General features: G+C 40.5%; 1 protein-coding gene across 1 annotated transcript in view; it reads right to left on the bottom strand.

Moving 5' to 3' along the window:
- LOC118478381 (solute carrier family 22 member 7-like) overlaps window positions 1–22,150 on the bottom strand; it is a 50,434-nt gene extending 28,284 nt beyond the window's left edge. Inside the window, exon 1 of the mRNA XM_035971861.1 lies at window positions 22,033–22,150. Within this exon, the coding sequence (XP_035827754.1) occupies window positions 22,033–22,150 (118 nt within the window). The remainder of the gene's footprint in view (window positions 1–22,032) is intronic.
- Between the last annotated feature and the right edge of the window lie 309 nt (window positions 22,151–22,459).

Here is a 22,459-nt window from a genome sequence, read left to right on the forward strand (position 1 = left end):
CAGGGGCCAAAGCACAATTTATGACAAAACGTAATGGAGTCACTAAGGTGGCCGTCTTAGACAGGTGTTATTGCTTGGTGTGGTAGGGGTTGTGTGTTAAAATATGGTGGCCGAGCCGCGTTGGAGAGGTGCCCGTTTTACACAGTTAAATTAGATAGAACAAACGCAAGGGGGGAATGGAAAGTGGCCGTTTGCACGGGTGGCCGTCTTATAGAGGTGGCCGTCAGGGCAGGTTCGACTGTAGTTTTAGTAAGGTTTTACGGCGCTCGCAACTGCATAGGATCATATGAGCGCCAAGGGGTGGATGTCAACAGAGAAGTCTAGACGGAGAATCAGGCTTACTCTGCTCACCTCTCTAGCTTTAACAGCACTAACGTAAGCTTTGACTATCAAGGCTCCCCGGAAATAGCAGTTCACAAGAGAGTGATATGGCCTAAAGACAACTTCAGTAAATAGCACTTCTCGAGGGGGGGGGTGGCGGGGGGGGCCACTGAGTTTGACACAATACGCTTTAGAAATTACAGCATTGCAATTTTATGCAAAAAAGAACGTTCGCAAACACTGAGAGTCCTTGTCGTAAATCGGTCATAACCTAGATACATGTGGACCTGTCTGATAACGCTGGTTTGTTGGGAGAGTGTCTGGACGGGGGGGGAGGTGGGGGGTGGACTGGGGAGACGCCCTGTCCTTGTCTCAGAGCCACCATATCGCTACCTCAGAATTACAAATTTCTATCTGACATTTTGGCCGTTTTTATGTCACTCTAAGACCATGAGGTCAAAGACCAAAATGTTCTATCTGCTCTATCAAAATTGTAAGATTATTCGGAGTAGTTGTCAAGATATTCAAAGAATTGCACTCGAAAAAAAGCTTGACACGTTGTGAATGAAACTTTACATCTTTGACGTCAAATTTCTCAAAACTAGGTACTGAGCAGATAGTAAGTCTGAGGTTGCGATAGGTCTGAACCACATGATTTACGACAGAAAAATGTCTGTCTGCACCACTCGGTTGTCAGTTTTCTGATTTAGTATACATGTAGTATTCAACCTGCTGTCTTGATATGATCGCAGTTTCATGACTGGGGTTATTGTTGGTGGTGGTGGTGGTGGTATTTGGTTTTTGTGCAACTGCACGGTCCTCTCTATCCCAGAGCAATCGGTCCACAAAGAATTGCTAAAAATGCCCATAGATCTAGGTAGGCAAAATCCATCCCCTGGCAGCAGAAATGTAATAAATCTATAATCATTTTTAGTAAGCTTTTACGGCGCTCGCAACTGTATAAGGTTATATGAGCGCCGAGGAGTGGATGTCAACTACAGAGAAGTCCAAACGGGGAATCGGGCTTACTCTGCTCACCTCTCTAGCCTCAACAGCAAAAAGTCTGCTTCGACTATCAAGGCACCCCGGAAATAGCAGTTCACACGAGAGTGACAAACACACAAAAGAAGTAGAGGAAAATGACGATTGTAAGGATGAGGAAAGAAAAAGCAGCAGTTCACCCTATGTTGTTCTGGCACAGTATGAGCATGACATGGATAAATCAGCTCCATTTAAAATGGTACTGTGCATACGAACAAGTTAATATCCCTCCCCCCCCCCCCACCCCCCTTTGGGAATGGCCTAAAGTCAATTCAGTCAGTACCTCTGCCCTTGATGGGGGAAAGAGGGGGTGGGTGGGGGTGGGGCGTGTAACAAATCTAATGGAGTCTGCACGCAAAATATGCAACGTCAAGTTTTGAAATGGGAAAAGTTATTTAATCTCCCTGTTTGCCTCTTCCGGGCACCTGCGCTTGTCCCAGCGTCGTTTGTTTAACTTTCAAAACGTTATGTTATCTGTTGTAACGGAAAACGCCAAACTGTGTCTAGTTCCATTTTAAAAACGTACTACATAAAGCAGGTCATCAGTTTGTATTGGTGAACACAAAAGTGTGTCTACACTAACACTTGTTTTTTTAATAGTAGAGGGTTTTACGGCGCTCGCAACTGCATAAGGTCATTTGAGCGCGCGGGACACACCTAATACTTTTAGTTGGTAGGAAATTTTGATTTTTGCCCGGGTGGCGGCCGAAGCCTACTCTTAGCGATTTTAGACCACCAAGGGATCTTTAACGTGCACAACTTGCACACGGGCCCTCCGAGATTTTTCGCCCTTGTCCGAGAAGGCTAGATGTAGATCTTTCCTACCAGAAGATCAGGGGTGTGGCAAAAAGACAGCTGTAAGAAGGAGTCAAGGAGTAGCAGTAGAAAGGCTGCAGAAAGAGTCAGGAGCCCAGAGGAGGTGGCAGAGGGGGTGAGGGGGTGGGGACAGAAAGAGAAGACGAAAGCAGAAGACAGAATATTGCTAGAGAGCAGGAAAGGAGGTGAAAAGAGACAATTTTAGAGAAGAAAATTTTTCGGTCGCTACCTGGATTCGAACCCAGGACCTTTGAATGAGAGGTCAACACCTTAACCTCTAGGCCACGAGAGCCCCCATACACTAACACTGACCAGAAGGAGAAAAACTCCAATTCCGTTGATTATTTACAGCCGATGGGAAAGCGGGATTTTTCCATCGTCGACATAAGGAACCCACCACAGTGGAGCCTGTTGACCTGTTCAGTTTTTTATTTTCTTTCGATCTAGAGTGTATGCAGATTCAGATTTCATTTCGATTATAAAAATTGCCCTAAAAAGTTATTTTCGTAATAATGATGTCATGGCAATGTCCTGCTTATCCTACAACTATTCTGTTTGTAGCACGGAGCAGTAGGTGGGCGGGGCTCTCGTGGCCTAGAGGTTGAGGTGTTCACCTCTCAGGTGTTCGCCTCTCATTCAATAGGTCCCAGGTTCGAAACTGGATAGCAACGAAAAATTTTCTTCTCTAAAATTGTCTCCTTTGACCTCCTTTCCTGCTCTATAGCAATGTTCTGTCGTCTGCTTTCGCCTCCACTTTCTGCTCCCACCCCCACACCTCCTTTGCTCCCTCCTCTGGGCTCCTGACTCTTTTTTGCAGCCTTTCTACTGCTACTCCTTGGCTCCTTCTTACTGCTGTCTTTCAGCCACACCCCTGATCTTATGAAAAAAAATGAATCTTTAAAGAATTTTAAAAAAAACCTGCCTTCCTATCGCAAGTTTCACACAGAAAAAAATTAGTCTCCCTTGGCAAGTTTTCTTTCAGATAAAACTTTAATCGAGACTGGCATTTGATTGACATCACGGCTGCTCAAATACGAATGGCCCAGTTTTGTTTTGATAGTTTGAAAAAGAATTCTTGTGGAGATGGAATGTTAAAGGTTTCATCTTTTGCATGTCATGATTAGGATCTCGGCTGTGCAAGAATAAAGAGTTGTTTGAACAATGTTACAAAAGCGAAAACTGTCAAGAATTTTACTTCATGTCAATGTTGAACTGAAAGACGAGTGCAAACCTGGGCAACGGGTCAACTGGTCTTAGGGTATCAATATCTTGACCATATGGACGAAAACGAAAAGAAATCGTTCGATTTGTCACAAGGGATTCTGGTTTCCTGGTCTTGGAACTGATGCAACTTGCCAAGGTTTGTATAATCTTGTGTTTTTGTTTTAGTTAGGTTTTACGACGCTCGCGACTGCATAAGGTCATGTGAGCGCCATGGGGTGGATGTCAACTACAGAGAAGTCCAAACCGGGAATAAGACTTACTCTCTTCACCTCTCTAGCCTCAACAGCACAAAGTCTGCTTCAACTATCGAGGCACCCCGGAAATAGCAGTTCACAAGAGAGTGACAAACATACAAAAGAAGTACGGAAAAATGACGATAGTAAGGATGAGGAAAGAAACTGCAGCAGCAGTTCCCCCTATGTTGTTCCGGCACAGTATGAGCAGGACATTGATAAATCAGCCCATTTACAATTCTACTATGCATAAGAACATGTTTAATATTCCCCCTTTTGGAATGACCTAAAGACAACTTTAGTCCGTAGCACTGCCCTGAAAGGGGACCTGTAACATAATATTTACATGTACTGTTATAGGCTGCTTGATAAAAATTTGAAGAACGTCTTTTCACTTTTTTTAACTCACGTCGGTCGCGTGATGAAATCGTGAATTCCGCACGAAGCAAATTTTACGGGAGAGGAAAAAAAACCTGATTTTCTCAGTCATTTGGCGTTCAAGACATAAACTTAAGGAATAAATCTAGCTTAGTAACTTTTAGAAACAATACTGTAGTACATTCTTTTTACCGTAGATGGTCATTTTTTCGAAAAAGTGTGGGATTCACGACTTCCCTGTGAACTGGGCTTTGGGATTTTGAAATGAATATAAACACCACTCTTCCTTCCATGACATTCCTCTGTCATTCGCATAGCCATGGAATTATTGTCTTGCTATAGAGGCACTCAATGTTATAGAGTATACTACCATATCTTTTCGTTTAAAATTTTTAAAAAAGAAGAAGAAAACCATTATACCTCAAAGAACTATTCGTGAAGTGTGCTGACAAAATTAGTTACTTCTCGGATTTAAGCCGTATTGAAATAGATACATCGCGCTTATAGGTGAAGATTGTACGGTTTATAAGTACGAAATGATAAAAGAATGTGGCATCAATAGAAAATCTACTCGTTTGACCCTGACGTCGATTTTTGGCCAACGTCTCCATTTGTGGATTGCAAGAAGTAACTCATTATTTCAGCACGCCACACAATTATTGGTGACCATACTACTTTCCCAGCACGTGTGTAGGGCCTACTTCTCTTCCAGACGACCGACGCTGTGGAAAAAATGCGGGTCAGTGGGTTCGATCAACGGCCCGACTTTGTGTCCTTGGGAAAGGCACTTCACACGAATGTTCCTCACTTCGCTCAAGTGGGAATGGGTACCCGGCCATAGACAGCGAAAGATCGTGTCAGTATGTTAGTGTTTTGGCGCCTATAAATGGCCGCTTGCACGGCATGCTTCCCAGGAAGTTGAGGTTGTTTCTCAGGTCTATCGGGGTAATAGTAGAGATTGTAAGGGGGCTCTCGTGGCCTAGAGGTTAAGGTGTTGGCCTCTCATTCAAAGGTCCCGGGTTCGATTCCGGGTAGCGACCAAAAAATTTTCTTCTCTAAAATTGTCTCCTTTCCCATCCTTTCCTGATCTCTAACAATGTTCTGTTGTCTGCTTTCATTTCCACTTTCTGCCCCCACCCCCTCACCTCCTTTGCCCCCTCCTCTGGGCTCCTGGCTCTTTCTGCAGCCTTTCTACTGCTACTCCTTGGCTCCTCCTAACTGCTGTCTTTCTGCCACACCCCTGATCTTCTGGTAGGAAAGATCTACACCTAGCCTTCTCGGACAAGGGCGAAAAATCTCGGAGGGCCCGTGTGCAAGTTGCGCACGTTAAAGATCCCTTGGTGGTCTAAAATCGACAAGAGTAGGCTTCGGCCGCCACCCGGGCAAAATTCCAAATTTACTACCAACTGAAAAATATTAGGTGTGTCCCGCGCGCTCATATGACCTATGCAGTTGCGAGCGCCGTAAAACCCTATACTAAACAAACTAAACAAGAGATTGTAAAGCGCATAGAGCTTGCTGTTGAGCTGGGATTTATGCTACACAAATGCTATCTACCATTATCATTATTATTTTAACCTTATCTGTATGCCCTGGGGTCATATTGTACCCCCGGGGTTGTATTCTTCACATTTTAGAATATTTCTAATTCGAAAATCTCTTTGAAACTTTTAGTATTTCTCAAAAAATCAATTTAACAGACTGCTATGCAAAGCGCACGAGTAAATTTCCTCTTTGGAAAGTGGTGGCAGAGTTCCCCACGTCGTATGGAAATGATAGTAAAACACCACGTACGGATAGGGTTAAATGGTGGCACAGAGTTCCCCACGTTGTATGGATACGACAGTAAAACACAACGTACGGATAGGGTTAAGTGGTGGCACAGAGTTCCCCACGTCGTATGGACACGATAGTAAAAGACGACGTACGGATAGGGTTAAGTGGTGGCACAGAGTTCCCCACGTCGTATGGACACGATAGTAAAACACGACGTACGGATAGAAGGGTTAAATGCGTCCAACGTTATCGACGAAACAACGTGGTGAAGGAAGAAGGAAAATAAGCTTGGCTCAGGAGCAGGGCGGTGCACAGTTAAGACCGCCAGTGGTGGTTTTGTTTGTTTGTTTTTGTTGTTATTGTTTTTAGTGTTTGTTTTTGTGGTTAGATTATTTAGGGTCTTTTTGTTTGTTTGTTTGTTTTTGGGGAGGGTGTTTGTTGTTGGTTTATTTTTCAGGTTGTTGTTGTTTGTTTTGTTTGTTTGTTTGTTTTTGGGGGGTTCTTGCTTTGGGGGTTTTTTGGTTTGTTTATTTGTTTGTTTGTTCTTGTTGGGGTTTTTGTTGTTTTTTATACTGCTGCTGTTATTGTTTTGTTTGACTGTTTTGTTTGTTTGTTTTGTTCATGTTTGTTCACAGTTATTGCTGTGTACGTTGGGTGATGTACTGCGCCTTAACCTGTGTGTACACACTGGAATAGGCGCTGTAAAAAATACACTTTTTAAAATTTACTTTCTTTTTTTGTGATCGTGTCTGCTCTGAAGTGATACTTTTTATTATAATAATTTGATCTCACTGCATGCCCTGTACTTACCTGTACAAGCCCAGCGTCCTCAAGGGGATCACGGGATGTCGTGACAAGAAGTAGAACTCTGTGCCACCACTTTCCTAAGAGGAAATTTACTCGTTAATCCGATCGTACGCTTTGCATGCATAGCAGTCTGTCAAATATTTTTTTGGAGAAATACTGAAAGTTTCAAAGAGATCTTCGTACTAGAAGTATTCTAAAATGTGAAGAATACAACCCCTGGGGGTACAAAATGACCCCAGGCGTACGTAGAGGGTTAAATGCTTCCAAAGTTATCGAGGAAACGACGTGGCGAAGGAAGAAGGAAAATAACCGTGGCTCAAGAGCAGGGCGTTACACTCTTAATGGAGAGCACCAGTGGTGGTTTTGTTTGTTTTTTTGTTGTTTTTGTTTTTGTTTTCAGCTTTTGTTTTGGGGTTAGAATTTTAGGGTCTTTTTTTCTTTTTTAATTTTGGGGGAGGGGGTGGGGGGGGGGGGGTTGTTGGGTTTTTCTTTTTATTTGGGGGGCGGTTGGTTTATTTATTTGTTTGTTTGGGGGTGGTTTTGGATTTATTTTTGGGTGCTGCTGCTGTTGTTGTTTGTTAGTTTTGTTTATGTTTGTTCACAGTTTTTGTTGTGCACTTTGATTGATGTACTGCACCTTAACCTGTGTGCACACGGGAATAGGCGCTGTGAAAATTACACTTTTTAGAATGTACATTCTTTTTATTTTGTGATCGTGTCTGTTCTGAAGTGATACTTTTTATTATAATATGATCTCATCGCATGCCCTGTACTTACCTGTACAAGCCCAGCGTCCTCAAGGGGATCAAGTGAAGTCGTGATTTAAAGTAACCTACTTGTAATACGGACTGCCCAGGACAGATGGGGTCAGCCGACTCGGTCGCCTCAAAAACAAACGTGTTTGCTCTCAGTTTCAGGCGACCGAGTCGGGCGATTGGCTCGTCCAGCCGTAGTGGGCACCCCGTATAAGACCGCACCATAGACTTGTATCATAATAGTCGAGACTGTCTACTGTGACGTACTTCCGGTTCATCGTGAAGTGCGCAATTTGACTCTTTTTTGTTTTGATAGAAGTTTTACTACGCTCGATACTGCCTAAGGTCATATTGGCGCCAAATTTGACTCTTATAATTACGAACCAAATGAAGGGCAAACAAGGAAAAGGTTGCGCAGACACTAGATTATTATTTTAGCGAGACTGGTGTTTTTGCCCATCGTTTGTTCAGCCATGTTGTTCAGCAAACTGATTATTGTCAAAACGCGCAAATTTCTGATAAAAAAGATAAAGTTTTAAGTGTTGGGACCAAATACGACTAGATCTAGATTGTTATAGAATAACAAGTATAAATCTGCATGGACCGGTTAGGGGTTAGGGGTTAGGGGTTAGGGGTTACGGGTTACGGGTTACGGGTTACGGGTTACGGGTTAGGGGTTAGGGGTTAGGGGTTAGGGTTCCTTCCATTCGTATTCGATACCTCCCTGGGATTGTAAGTTATTATTCGATAATTAATCAAACTTTCCAGTATTCGATATCAATATTGTCAATATTCGATTTCCCTTTATCAGGTCTTCGTTTTTTTAGACCTCGATACCTCTTTAACTTTAATCGATGCCAATTTGAAACTATCAATATTATTAACATTGTATGGTTATAGTTATCACCGTTTAAGATCAAAGATTCGATACCAACGACATGCATATTTACTATTTGATAATTATTCAAGTCTAGTTATTCGATTATTGGATGGCGAAAAGGGGGGGGGTGGAGATTGATTTCTTTTGCTCTTTGAAATTTTTTTATATTCACCCAGTTTAATGAACTAGCAGAATGCCGCCATAGTGGCGTGCACAAGAGGTGAAGTGTAGGGACAAGGGACCACCTAACATGTCTTATACATTATACATGTTTCTCGATTCGTTGATATAGTCGGTGTACTAACAATCATATTATATTATGGTTTTGCTTAGAATATTTTCTATCAGTCATTTTGTTCATTTTGACAAACGTGCTTTCTATTGGCTTACTAAGGTTGGAAACATTTCCTACTATTTAGACATTGAAAAGTTTTGCCAGATTTGTTTTTCACTTATTAAAGTGGCTTTTCTGTTTTTACTGTTTACTGTTGTTTAACAAGACTTTTAACGTTAATTGTTTCCCTTACTCAAGCAGTTATTTCGGGTTGCCGTTACTTACTTCATAAAAAATGACTCCTGTAGTATTGTGACTGAGTGTTCTACCTTCAAAATTAACTGTGTTTTGTTTCTTTTAAATCTTAAACATTTTACTTGTGAGGAGAGGAAGTGTTATTAAAAAAAAACTTAAGGCCAAACGATCGGTTAATGAGACTCGTGGAGCAAAGGCTAGAGATGAAAGAAAATGACTGAGGAAATGGCTTTTGGGTGAATACTTTACAAAGATTAATAATGGAACCTGGAGCCCCTATCCAAGTATCCCATTTATTATTACGTGTGAACTCTCCGTCTCTCCTGCCTATTCTCCGTTAACGCTTGCCAAAAAAGCAACAACAACAAATTTTAAAACGCAGAAAAAAGCAATACACACAAAAAACAAACAAAAAACAAATAAACGGCAGCAAAAAAAGGGCAAAAAACAAACAAACCCAAAACAAACAAAAGCAAAAACAAAAAGAACAAAACACCACCCACCATGTTGAGCTGGAGATATGGGCGTTCTTGTTTTAGTACTTGTGGTGGTCGAGCCTTTTCCTCGGTTATTTCCCTTCATCTCCAGCCCTTGCTTCACGAGTCAGATTAACTGATCGTTAGACCTACACATTTTTTCACAATAACGTATCGCCTCAACTGAAATGTGGGATGACTTACGGGACCAAGCGTAGTTGATTTTGAAGGTAGAACTCCCAGTCACAATACCAGAGGACTCCTCATTCATGAAGTTGATTCAATGAAGTATTTCATCAACAGCAACCCTTAATAAATGCTTGGGGAAGGGAGACAATGACCTAAAATGTTGCAACTATACAACAATGAACGGAACAACAGAAAAGTCGCTATAAATAATGAAAAAACAAAACAAGCAAGGAGGTTTTTTTTCGAAATAGGGGAAATGTTGCGATTCTTTGTGTGCCTTAAGAAAAAAAAAAGTTTTTAAAACAACAAATAAGTGAATTTAGTCTAAGCAAAACCATAGTATAATTTGAATGTCTGCACATTGACTATATAAACAAAATGGCGTTATTTCATAGAAGTGTAAGAAAGATAAAATGATCTCGGTCCACTTCACTTTACCTCATTCAAATTCATGACAAGGAATTGCGGTTAACATAATAACATAATACGACGAATTTAATTAGATGTCATGAAAATGATGATCTGACCTGAGACCTGAAGAAAGCTATCACTATTAAATAATGCAACGCTAAAAAGTATTGAAAAAATATGACAGGACAATAAACACATCAAATATTGATCCGTTAAGGGAAGTATCAAAAATTAATATTGATTGGTTAAGGGAAATATCGAATAAAGATTGGTTAAGGGGAGTATCGAATATTGATTGGTTAAGGGGAGTATCGAACATTGATAGGTTAAGGGAAGTATCGAATATTGACTGAAAATTCTGAGCTGGTGGTGCTGGTGAAGTATTTGTGCGGCATTGTGGTGGAATCAGGCGCTCGTCTATTTTGGGGTATATGGAGTTATTGGTATCATCCTATCCTATTGCTTTGCTTTTGATCCCTTTATCGTTGGTATAAGTCAAGATATTGGCCATTGAAGGACGTGGGAGCCACCTGGTTTCAGAGGTAAAATTAGCGAGAAAATGGCCGCCAAAGTTGCTTTATTCTCGTAGCTTGAGAGTCCGTGGAAACTGAAAATATAACCTACTTCTTTTATGCCTTTAAACAACGTTTTTCTGTTTAAAAAATGTGAAATGTGTTCTTTAATGGGGGGGAAAGGGGCTGAGCCAAAAAACAAACACTCGATAAAAATTCTAAAATCTGTAAGAAAATGCCAGTTTCTTCACTTTCATTATTCTGACGAGTGCCTGATTTCACCACACTGCCTCTCATTTAGAGCATAGTTAGATTACATTATCCAGAAAGTGGTCTATAAATAAAAATGACTAGATTTAAGCGGAATCGAATAACCACAGAGCTAGGGGAAACTCGAATAGTAATGAAGTTTTAGAATATCAAATATTGATTAGACAACTTCAGTAAATAGCACTTCTCGAGGGGGGGTGGCGGGGGGGGGACTGAGTTTGACACAATACGCTTTAGAAATTACAGCATTGCAATTTTATGCAAAAAAGAACGTTCGCAAACACTGAGAGTCCTTGTCGTAAATCGGTCATAACCTAGATACATGTGGACCTGTCTGATAACGCTGGTTTGTTGGGAGAGTGTCTGGACGGGGGGGGGGGAAGGTGGGGGGCGGACTGAGGAGACGCCCTGTCCTTGTCTCAGAGCCACCATATCGCTACCTCAGAATTACAAATTTCTATCTGACATTTTGGCCGTTTTTAAGTCACTCTAAGACCATGAGATCAAAGACCAAAATGTTCTATCTGCTCTATCAAAATTGTAAGATTATTCGGAGTAGTTGTCAAGATATTCAAAGAATTGCACTCGAAAAAAAGCTTGACACGTTGTGAATGAAACTTTATATCTTTGACGTCAAATTTCTCAAAACTAGATACTGAGCAGACAGAACTTTGTAATTCTGAGGTAGCGATATGTCTGAACCACATTATTTACCACAGAAATATGTCTGTCTGCACCACTCGGTTGTCCGTTTTCTGATTTAATATACATGTAGTAGTATCCGACTTGCGTTCTTGGTATGATCGCAATTTCATGACTGGGGTTATTGTTGTTGTTGGTGGTGGTGGTATTTGGTTTTTGTCTAACTGCACGGTCCTCTCTATCCCAGAGCAATCGGTCAACAAAGAATTGCTAAAAATGCCCGTAGATCTAGGTAGGCAAAATCCATCCCCTGGCAGCAGAAATGTAATAAATCTGTAGTTGTTTTACTTAGGTTTTACAGCGCTAGCAACTGCATAAGGTCACATGAGCGCAAAGGGGTGGATGTCAACCGAGAAGTCCAAACAGGGAATCAGACTTACTCTGCTCACCTCTCTAGCCTCAACAGCACAAAGTCTGCTTTTGGACTATCAAGGCACCCCGGAAATAGCAGTTCACAAGAGAGTGACAAACATACAAAAGAAGTAGAGGAAAATGACGATAGCAAGAATGAGGAAAGAAAAAGCAGCAGTTCCCCCCATGTTGTTCCGGCACAGTCTGAGCATGACATTGATAAATCAGCCACATTTAAAATTGTACTGTGCATACGAACAAGTTAATATCCCTCCACCCCCCCCCCCCCCACCCGTTTTGAGAATGATCTAAAGACAACTACTTCAGTCAGTAGCTTTGCCCTTGGTGGGGGAGGGGGCGTGTAACAAATCCCAGTACAGTCTGCACGCAAAATATGCAACGTCAAGTTTTGAAATGGGAAAAGTTATTTAATCTCCCTGTTCGTCTCTTCCAGGCACCTGCGCTTGTCCCAGCGTCGTTTGTTTAACTTTCAAAACGTTACGTTATCTGTTGTAACGGAAAAAGTCAAACTGTGTCTAGTTCCATTTTAAAAACATACTACATAAAGCAGGTCATCAGTTTGTATCGGTGAACACAAAAGTGTGTCTACACTAACACTTAAAAAAAAAAAAAATAATAATAATAATAGATAGCATTTGTATAGCGCATATCCCCGCTCAGCAGCAGGCTCTATGCGCTTTACACTATACAAAAAATAGTAGAGGGTTTTACGGCGCTCACAACTGCATAAAGTCATATGAGCGCGCGGGACACACCTAATACTTTTAGTTGGTAGGAAATTTTGATTTTTGCCCGGGTGGCGGCCGAAGCCTACTCTTAGCGATTTTAGACCACCAGGGGATCTTTAACGTCCTAGAAGGCTAGGTGTAGATCTTTCCTACCAGAAGATCGAGGGTGAGGCAGAAAGACAGCTGTAAGAAGGAGTCAAGGAGTAGCAGTAGAAAGGCTAGAGAAAGAGTCAGGAGCCCATAGGAGGGGGCAAAGGAGGTGAAGGGGTGGGGGCAGAAAGAGGAGACGAAAGCAGACGACAGAATATTGCTAGAGAGCAGGAAAAGAGGTGAAAATAGACAATTTTAGCCAAGAAAATGTTTCGGTCGCTACCCGGATTCGAACCCGGGACCTTTGAATGAGAGGTCAACACCTTAACCTCTAGGCCACGAGAGCCCCCATACACAAACACTGATCAGAAGGAGAAAATCTCCAATTCCGTTGATTATTTACAGCCGATGGGAAAGCGGGATTTTTCCATCGTCGACATAAGGAACCCACCACAGTGGAGCCTGTTGACCTGTTCAGTGTTTAATTTCTTTCGATCAAGAGTGTATGCAGATTCAGATTTCATTTTGATTACAAAAATGCCCCAAAATTGTCTTTTCGTAAAAATGATGGCATGGCATTGTCCTACTTATCCTACAACTATGCTGTTTGTAGCATGGAGCAATAAGTAGAGCGGGGGCTCTCGTGGCCTAGAGGTTGAGGAGTTCGCCTCTCATTCAAAGGTCCCGGGTTCGAATCTGGATAGCAACGAAAATTCTTCTTCTCTAAAATTGTCTCCTTTCACCTCCTTTCCTGCTCTATAGCAATGTTCTGTCGTCTGCTTTCGTCTCGTCTTTCTGCCCCCACCCCCTCACCTCCTTTGCCCCCTCTTCTGGGCTCGTGACTCTTTTTGCAGCCTTTCTACTGCTACTCCTTGGCTCCTTCTTACTGCTGTCTTTCAGCCACACCCCTGATCTTATGAAAAAAAAATGAATCTTTAAAGAGTAAAAAAAAAACTGCCTTCCTATCGCAAGTTTCACACAGAAAAAAATTAGTCTCCTTTGGCAAGTTTTCTTTTAGATAAAACTTTAATCAAGACTGGCATTTGATTGACATCACGGCTGCTCAAATACGAATGGCCCAGTTTTGTTTTGATAATTTGAAAAAGAATTCTTGTGGAGATGGAAGGTTAAAGGTTTCACCTTTTGCATGTCATGATTAGGATCTCGGCTGGGCAAGAATAAAGCGTTGTTTGAACCATGTTACAAAAAGCGAAAACTGTCAAGAATTGTTCTTCATGTCATTGTTGAACTGAAAGACGAGTGCAAACATGGGCAACTGGTCAACTGGTCTTAGGGTATCAATATCTTGACCATATGGACGAAAACGAAAAGAAATCGTTCGATTTGTCACAAGGGATTCTGGTTTCCTGGTCTTGGAACTGATGCAACTTGCCAAGGTTTGTATAATCTTGTGTTTTTGTTTTAGTTAGGCTTTACGACGCTCGCGACTGCATAAGGTCATATGAGCGCCATGGGGTGGATGTCAACTACAGAGAAGTCCAAACCGGGAATAAGACTTACTCTCTTCACCTCTCTAGCCTCAACAGCACAAAGTCTGCTTCAACTATCGAGGCACCCCGGAAATAGCAGTTCACAAGAGAGTGACAAACATACAAAAGAAGTACGGAAAAATGACGATAGTAAGGATGAGGAAAGAAACTGCAGCAGCAGTTCCCCCCTATGTTGTTCCGGCACAATATGAGCAGGGCATTGATAAATCAGCCCATTTACAATTCTACTATACATAAGAACATGTTTAATATTCCCCCTTTCGGAATGGCCTAAAGACAACTTTAGTCCGTAGCACTGCCCTGAAAGGGGACCTGTAACATAATATTTACATGTACTATTATAGGCTGCCTCATAAAAATTTGAAGAACGTCTTTTCACTTTTAACTCACGTCGGTCGCGTGATGAAATCGTTAATTCCGCACGAAGCAAATTTTACGGGAGAGGAAAAAAACTGATTTTCTCCGTCATTTGGCGTTCAAGACATAAACTTAAGGAATAAATCTAGCTTAGTAACTTTTAGAAACAATACTGTAGTACATTTTTTTTACCGTAGATGGTCATTTTTTCGAAAAAGTGTGGGATTCACGACTTCCCTGTGAACTGGGCTTTGGGATTTTGAAATGAATATAAACACCACTCTTCCTTCCATGAAATTCCTCTGTCATTCGCATGGCCATGGAATTATTGTCTTGCTATAGAGGCACTCAATGTTATAGAGTATACTATCATATCTTTTCGTTGAAAATTTTTTAAAAAGAAGAAGAAAACCATTATACCTCAAAGAACTATTCGTGAAGTGTGCTGACAAAATTAGTTACTTATCGGATTTAAGCCGTATTGAAATAGATACATCGCGCTTATAGGTGAAGATTGTACAGTTTATAAGTACGAAATGATAAAAGAATGTGGCATCAATAGAAAATCTACACGTTTGACCCTGGAGTCGATTTTTGGCCAACGTCTCCATTTGTGGATTGCAAGAAGTAACTCATTATTTCAGCACACCACACAATTATTGGTGACCCTACTGCTTTCCCAGCACGTGTGTAGGGCCTACTTCTCTTCCAGACGACCGACGCTGTGGAAAAAATGCGGGTCCGGGGGTTCGATCCAACGGCCCGACTTTGTGTCCTTGGGAAAGGCACTTCACACGAATGTTCCTCACTTCGCTCAAGTGGGAATGGGTACCCGGCCATAGACAGCGAAAGATCGTGTCAGTATGTTAGTGTTTTGGCGCCTATAAATGGCCGCTTGCACGGCATGCTTCCCAGGAAGTTGAGGTTGTTTCTCAGGTCTATCGGGGTAATAGTAGAGATTGTAAAGCGCAAAGAGCTTGCTGTTGAGCTGGGATTTATGCTACACAAATGCTATCTACCATTATCATTATTATTTTAACCTTATCTGTACGCCCTGGGGTCATTTTGTACCCCCAGGGTTGTATTCTTCACATTTTAGAATATTTCTAATTCGAAAATCTCTTTGAAACTTTTACTATTTCTCAAAAAATCAATTTAACAGACTGCTATGCAAAGCGTACGAGTAAATTTCCTCTTTGGAAAGTGGTGGCACAGAGTTCCCCACGTCGTATGGAAATGATAGTAAAACACCACGTACGGATAGGGTTAAATGGTGGCACAGAGTTCCCCACGTTGTATGGATACGATAGTAAAACACGACGTACGGATAGGGTTAAGTGGTGGCACAGAGTTCCCCACGTCGTATGGACACGATAGTAAAAGACGACGTACGGATAGGGTTAAGTGGTGGCACAGAGTTCCCCACGTCGTATGGACACGATAGTAAAACACGACGTACGGATAGAAGGGTTAAATGCGTCCAACGTTATCGACGAAACAACGTGGTGAAGGAAGAAGGAAAATAAGCTTGGCTCAGGAGCAGGGCGGTGCACAGTTAAGACCGCCAGTGGTGGTTTTGTTTGTTTGTTTTTGTTGTTATTGTTTTTAGTTTTTGTTTTTGTGGTTAGATTATTTAGGGTCTTTTTTGTTTGTTTGTTTGTTTTTGGTGAGGGTGTTTGTTGTTGGTTTATTTTTCTGGTTGTTGTTGTTTGTTTTGTTTGTTTGTTTGTTTTTGGGGGGTTCTTGCTTTTGGTTTTTTTTGGTTTGTTTATTTGTTTGTTTGTTCTTGTTGGGTTTTTTTTTTTTTTTTATACTGCTGCTGTTATTGTTTTGTTTGACTGTTTTGTTTGTTTGTTTTGTTCATGTTTGTTCACAGTTATTGCTGTGTACGTTGGGTGATGTACTGCGCCTTAACCTGTGTGTACACACTGGAGTAGGCGCTGTGAAAAATACACTTTTTAAAATTTACTTTCTTTTTTTGTGATCGTGTCTGTTCTGAAGTGATACTTTTTATTATAATAATTTGATCTCACTGCATGCCCTGTACTTACCTGTACAAGCCCAGCGTCCTCAAGGGGATCACGGGATGTCGTGACAAGAAGTAGAACTCTGTGCCACCACTTTCCTAAGAGGAAATTTACTCGTTAATCCGATCGTACGCTTTGCATACATAGCAGTCTGTCAAAATGATTTTTTGAGAAATACTGAAAGTTTTAAAGAGATCTTCGTACTAGAAGTATTCTAAAATGTGAAGAATACAACCCCAGGGGGTACAAAATGACCCCAGGCGTACGGATAGGGTTAAATGCGTCCAACTTTACCGATGAAGCAATTTGGCGAAGGAAGAAGGAAAATAACCGTGGCTCAAGAGCAGGGTGTTGCTCACTTAATAGAGAGCACCAGTGGTTGTTTTGTTTGTTTTTTGTTGTTGTTGTTTTTGTTTTTAGTTTTTGTTTTGGGGTTAGATTTTTAGGGTCTTTTTTTTATTGGTTGTTTATTTTGGGGGAGGGGGTGGGTTTTTTGTTGGGTTTTTCTTTTTACTTGGGGGGTGGTTGATTTATTTATTTGTTTGTTTTGGGGTGGTTTTGGATTTTTTTTTTTGAGTGCTGCTGCTGTTGTTGTTTGTTAGTTTTGTTTATGTTTGTTCACAGTTTTTGTTGTGCACTTTGATTGATGTACTGCGCCTTAACCTGTGTGCACACGGGAATAGGCGCTGTGAAAAATACAATTTTTAGAATGTACATCTTTTTTCTTTTTTTTTACGATCGTGTCTCTTCTGAAGTGATACTTTTTATTATAATAATTTGATCTCACTTCATGCCCTGTACTTACCTGTACAAGCCAAGCGTCCTCACGGGGATCAAGTGAAGTCGTGACTTAAAGTAATCTACTTGTAATACGGAGTGCCCAGGACGGATGGGGTCCGCCGACTCGGTCGCCTCAAAAACAAACGTGTTTGCTCTCAGTTTCAGGCGACCGAGTCGGGCGATTGGCTCGATCCAGCCGTATTGGGCACCCCGTAGAAGACCGCACCATAGACTTGTATCATAATAGCCGAGACTGTCTACTGTGACGTACTTCCGATTCATCGTGAAGTGCGCAATTTGACTCTTTTTTGTTTTAATAGAAGTTTTACGGCGCTCGATACTGCCTAAGGTCATATTGGCCCCAAATTTGACTCTTATAATTACGAACCAAATGAAGGGCAAACAAGGAAAAGGTTGCGCAGTCACTAGATTATTATTTTAGCAAGACTGGTGTTTTTGCCCATCGTTTGTTCAGCCATGTTGTTCAGCAAACTGATTAATGTCAAAACGCGCAAATTTCTGATAAAAAAGATAAAGTTTTAAGTGTTGGGACCAAATACGACTAGATTTTTCTTACATACCACATACCGGTTATAGAATAACAAGTATAAATCTGCATGGACGGGTTACGGGTTACGGGTTAGGGGTTAGGGGTTAGGGTACCTTCCATTCTTATTCGATACCTCCCTGGGATTGTAAGTTATTATTCGATAATTAATCAAACTTTCCAGTATTCGATATCAATATTGTCAATATTCGACTCCCCTTTATCAGGTCTTTGTTTGTTTGACCTCGATACCTCTTTAACTTTAATCGATGCCAATTTGAAACTATCAATATTATTAACATTGTATGGTTATAGTTATCACCGTTTAAGATCAAAGATTCGATACCAACGACATGCATATTTACTATTTGATAATTATTCAAGTCTAGTTATTCGACTATTGGATGGCGAAAGGGGGGTGGTGGTGGAGATTGATTTTTTTCCTCTTTGACATTTTTTTATATTCACCCAGTTTAATGAACTAGCAGAATGCCGCCATAGTGGCGTGCACATGAGGTGAAGTGAAGGGACAAGGGACCACCTATCATGTCTTATACGTTATACATGTTTCTCGATTCGTTGATATAGTCGGTGTACTAACAATCATATTATATTATGGTTTTGCTTAGAATATTTTCTATCAGTCATTTTGTTCATTTTGACAAAAGTGCTTTCTATTGGCTTACTAAGGTTGGAAACATTTCCTACTATTTAGACATTGAAAAGTTTTGCCAGATTTGTTTTTCACTTATTAAAGTGGCTTTTCTGTTTTCCCTGTTTACTGTTGTTTAACAAGACTTTTAACGTTAATTGTTTCCCTTACTCAAGCAGTTATTTCGGGTTGCCGTTACTTACTTCATAAAAAATGACTCCTGTAGTATTGTGACTGAGTGTTCTACCTTCAAAATCAACTGTGTTTTGTTTCTTTTAAATCTTAAACATTTTACTTGTGAGGAGAGGAAGTGTTATAAAAAAAACTTAAGGCCAAACGATCGGTTAATGAGACTCGTGGAGCAAGGGCTAGAGATGAAAGAAATTGACTGAGAAAATGGCTTTTGAGTGAATACTTTACAAAGATTAATAATGGAACCTGGAACCCCTATCCAAGTATCCCATTAATTATTACGTGTGAACTCTCCGTCTCTCCTGCTTATTCTCCGTTAACGCTTGCCAAAAAAAGCAACAACAACAAATTTTAAAACGCAGAAAAAAGCAATACACACAAGAAACAAACAAAAAACAAATAAACGACAGCAAAAAAAGAGCAAAAAACAAACAAACCCGAAACAAACAAAAGCAAAAACAAAAAGAACAAAACACCACCCACCATGTTGAGCTGGAGGTATGGGCGTTCTTGTTTTAGTACTTGTGGTGGTCGAGCCTTTTCCTCGGTTATTTCCCTTCGTCTCCAGCCCTTGCTTCACGAGTCAGATTAACTGATCGTTAGACCTACACGTTTTTCCACAATAACGTATCGCCTCAACTGAAATGTGGGATGACTTACGGGATCAAGCGTAGTTGATTTTGAAGGTAGAACACCCAGTCACAATACCAGAGGACTCCTCTTTCATGAAGTAGATTCAATTAAGTATTTATCAACAGCAACCCTTAATAAATTAATGCTTGGGGAAGGGAGACAATGACCTAAAAAGGTGCAACTATACAACAATGAACAGAACAACAGAAAAGTCGCTATAAATAATGAAAAAACAAAACAAGCAAGGAGGGTTTTTTTTCGAAATAGGGGAAATGTTGCGATTCTTTGTGTGCCTTAGGGAAAAAAAATAATTTTGAAACAACAAATATGTGAATTTAGTCTAAGCAAAACCATAGTATAATTTGAATGTCTGCACATTGACTATATAAACAAAATGGCGTTATTTCATAGAAGTGTACGAAAGATAAAATGATCTCGGTCCACTTCATTTTACCTCATTCAATTTATGACAAGGAATTGCGGTTAACATAATAAAATAATACGACGAATTTAATTAGATGTCATGAAAATGATGATCTGACCTGAGACCTGAAGAAAGCTATCACTATTAAATAATGTCACGCTAAAAAGTATTGAAAAAATATGACAGGACAATAAACACATCAAATATTGATCCGTTAAGGGAAGTATCAAAAATTAATATTGATTGGTTAAGGGAAATATCGAATAATGATTGGTTAAGGGGAGTATCGAATATTGATTGGTTAAGGGGAGTATCGAACATTTATAGGTTAATGGAAGTATCGAATATTGATTGGTTAAGGGAAGTATCGAATATTGACTGAAAATTCTGAGCTGGTGGTGCTGGTGAGGTATTTGTGCGCATTGTGGTGGAATCAGGCGCTCGTCTATTTTGGAGCATATGGAGTTATTGGTATCATCTTAACACCTATCCTATTGCTTTGCTTTTGATCCCTTTATCGTTGGTATAAGTCAAGATATTGGCCATTGAAGGACGTGGTAGCCACCTGGTTTCAGAGGTAAAATTAGCGAGAAAATGGCCGCCAAAGTTGCTTTATTCTCGTAGCTTGAGAGTCCGTGGAAACTGAAAATATAACCTACTTCTTTTATACCTTTAAACAACGTTTTTCTGTCAAATCCAAACTGAAATGTGTTCTTTAATGGGTGTGAAAGGTGCTGAGCCAAAAAACAAACACTCGATAAAAATTCTAAAATCTGTAAGAAAATGCCAGTTTCTTCACTTTCATTATTCTGACGAGTGCCCGATTTCACCACACTGCCTCTCATTTAGAGCATAGTAAGATTACATTATCCAGAAAGTGGTCTATAAATAAAAATGACTAAATTTAAGCGGAATCGAATAACCACAGAGCTAGGGGAAACTCGAATTGTAATGAAGTTTTAGAATATCGAATACTGATTAGACAAGGGAGCTATCAAATATTTGCTGTGCCACAGAAATATCCAATAATGATTCTAATGAGGTATCTGATAATGACAAAAAGAGATACCAAATTTTGGTAATCAAAGAGTAATGATTATATTGTACATGACAAGATAGTTCACTCGACCAAAAAAAAGTTTGCGAGGAAGTCCGTGCATTTGTTTAGATGTCGCTGCAATCTTTGTTTTGAAGCTGTCTTTCGTTTCTCCAGAAGAAGAATGGGAATAGCACCTCCTTGCGCATCCGCTGTCCCGGTTCGCTTAGTGTGCAGTTTTGGGTTTATTTTATTTAATGACCTCGCGCCTCTCGCTCGATATTATAATTCAATTCTCTAGACTGCAAGGACACAGCTGTTTTGGTTTGACAATGTTTCACCACGTGGAAGAATGTTGAGTTTTCACGTCAGGGTCACCCACACTACGGAGGAAGATATTCGGCGACGTCTCTGGTGAGCACCCAGGAACTATTCGGAGACGAACTCCCGCACACAGATGCACTGCTTTGAGAAGTCAAACTCGCTTTAAAGCCAAATTAAACGAAGAAAACAGTCGTCCCTTCCACATGAAGAGGAATTTTGTCAGCGTAGCCATTTAAAAAGACGTTTTTCCCAAATTTTAATTATAATGTATACCAAAACTTGTTAGTATCACTTTGATTTTTTTTTCCACACAAGAAGGATAACCCTGTTCGCAAAGCGGGCGCTTTTTCGAAGATGGCGGTACCAGATTTTGAGGACACTTTTATAATTGGTTCAAAGATAGGAGAGAACCATCATGTTATACAGAATCTTTGTTATGGTATAGAAAATATATTACAAAGGGTATCGAATTTTCCTAAAATAGTTGAGCTATAAAGTAATGTGATGATAGTCGTAATAACCTGTTGGTTGAAGAACCCCTCAACACAGGGGATACATCGACCTCACGTGCATTCATGTTTGACTGCTCGTTCATCATCCAGTTCCTAACACATCATGTTCCAAAGTCCGATAGTTGATATATTTATTTTTTATGTCACCAAACTCTTCTCCGTAAACTGCCAGCTACGTTGTTGAAAATGCCTGAATGCGCTTTATTTTCTAGACCTTTGGTCTCTTGTTTCAGTCCCAGAAAGTACTTCCCTCGCTCACATCATCTTTTTTCAATGAATTTCAAATGTCAGCCCTCTGTACAGATGTGAGTCTCCATGCTTTGTTAACATCTGTCTCTTTCCTCATCACTGAATTCGTCACAATGATATCTATTATTCTGACAAGAGCATCTTTTTGTTTTTGCTGAGATACTCTAGCCTTTTTTATCCCAGTCTTTTGGTCTCATTTTATCTCCAGTTGTGCTAGCCAATCTTTTTCTTTCGAGAAGGAAGTCCCCCACCCCCCTCCCCACCATGATAATTCTTACCATTTTCTTCTTCCATTCCTCTTCCACCCAGCTCCCTGTCGCACTTGTCCATTATAATCTTGTCGCAAGAATTCATTCCTTCTGCATGCATCACAGCACTAAATGTGCAACCCGCCATCTTCCAATCCTATGTTCATTAATCCCCCCCCCCCCTTTATGTGTAGATCTACAGCTGTAGAAATCTCTAGCAACGGTATAAAAAAAACATTCTCAAACTACTCAGGGTCCCTCTTTAGAAGATCCTTGATAATTTCTGAAAGTGAAATGTTCAAAACAACAGGGTGAAGCGAAGAAAGTCCCCAAAAAAGGGGTAAGATTATATTTGAACGTCCCCATAGTACGTCATGAACTTGGGAAAACCGGATGTCCAACAAAGAATTGCTAAAAATGCCCATAGATCTAGGTAGACAAAATCCACCCCCTGGCA

Source organism: Aplysia californica, unplaced genomic scaffold (genome assembly GCF_000002075.1).
Source record: "Aplysia californica isolate F4 #8 unplaced genomic scaffold, AplCal3.0 scaffold00523, whole genome shotgun sequence".
NCBI classification, from domain to species: Eukaryota; Metazoa; Mollusca; class Gastropoda; order Aplysiida; family Aplysiidae; genus Aplysia; species Aplysia californica.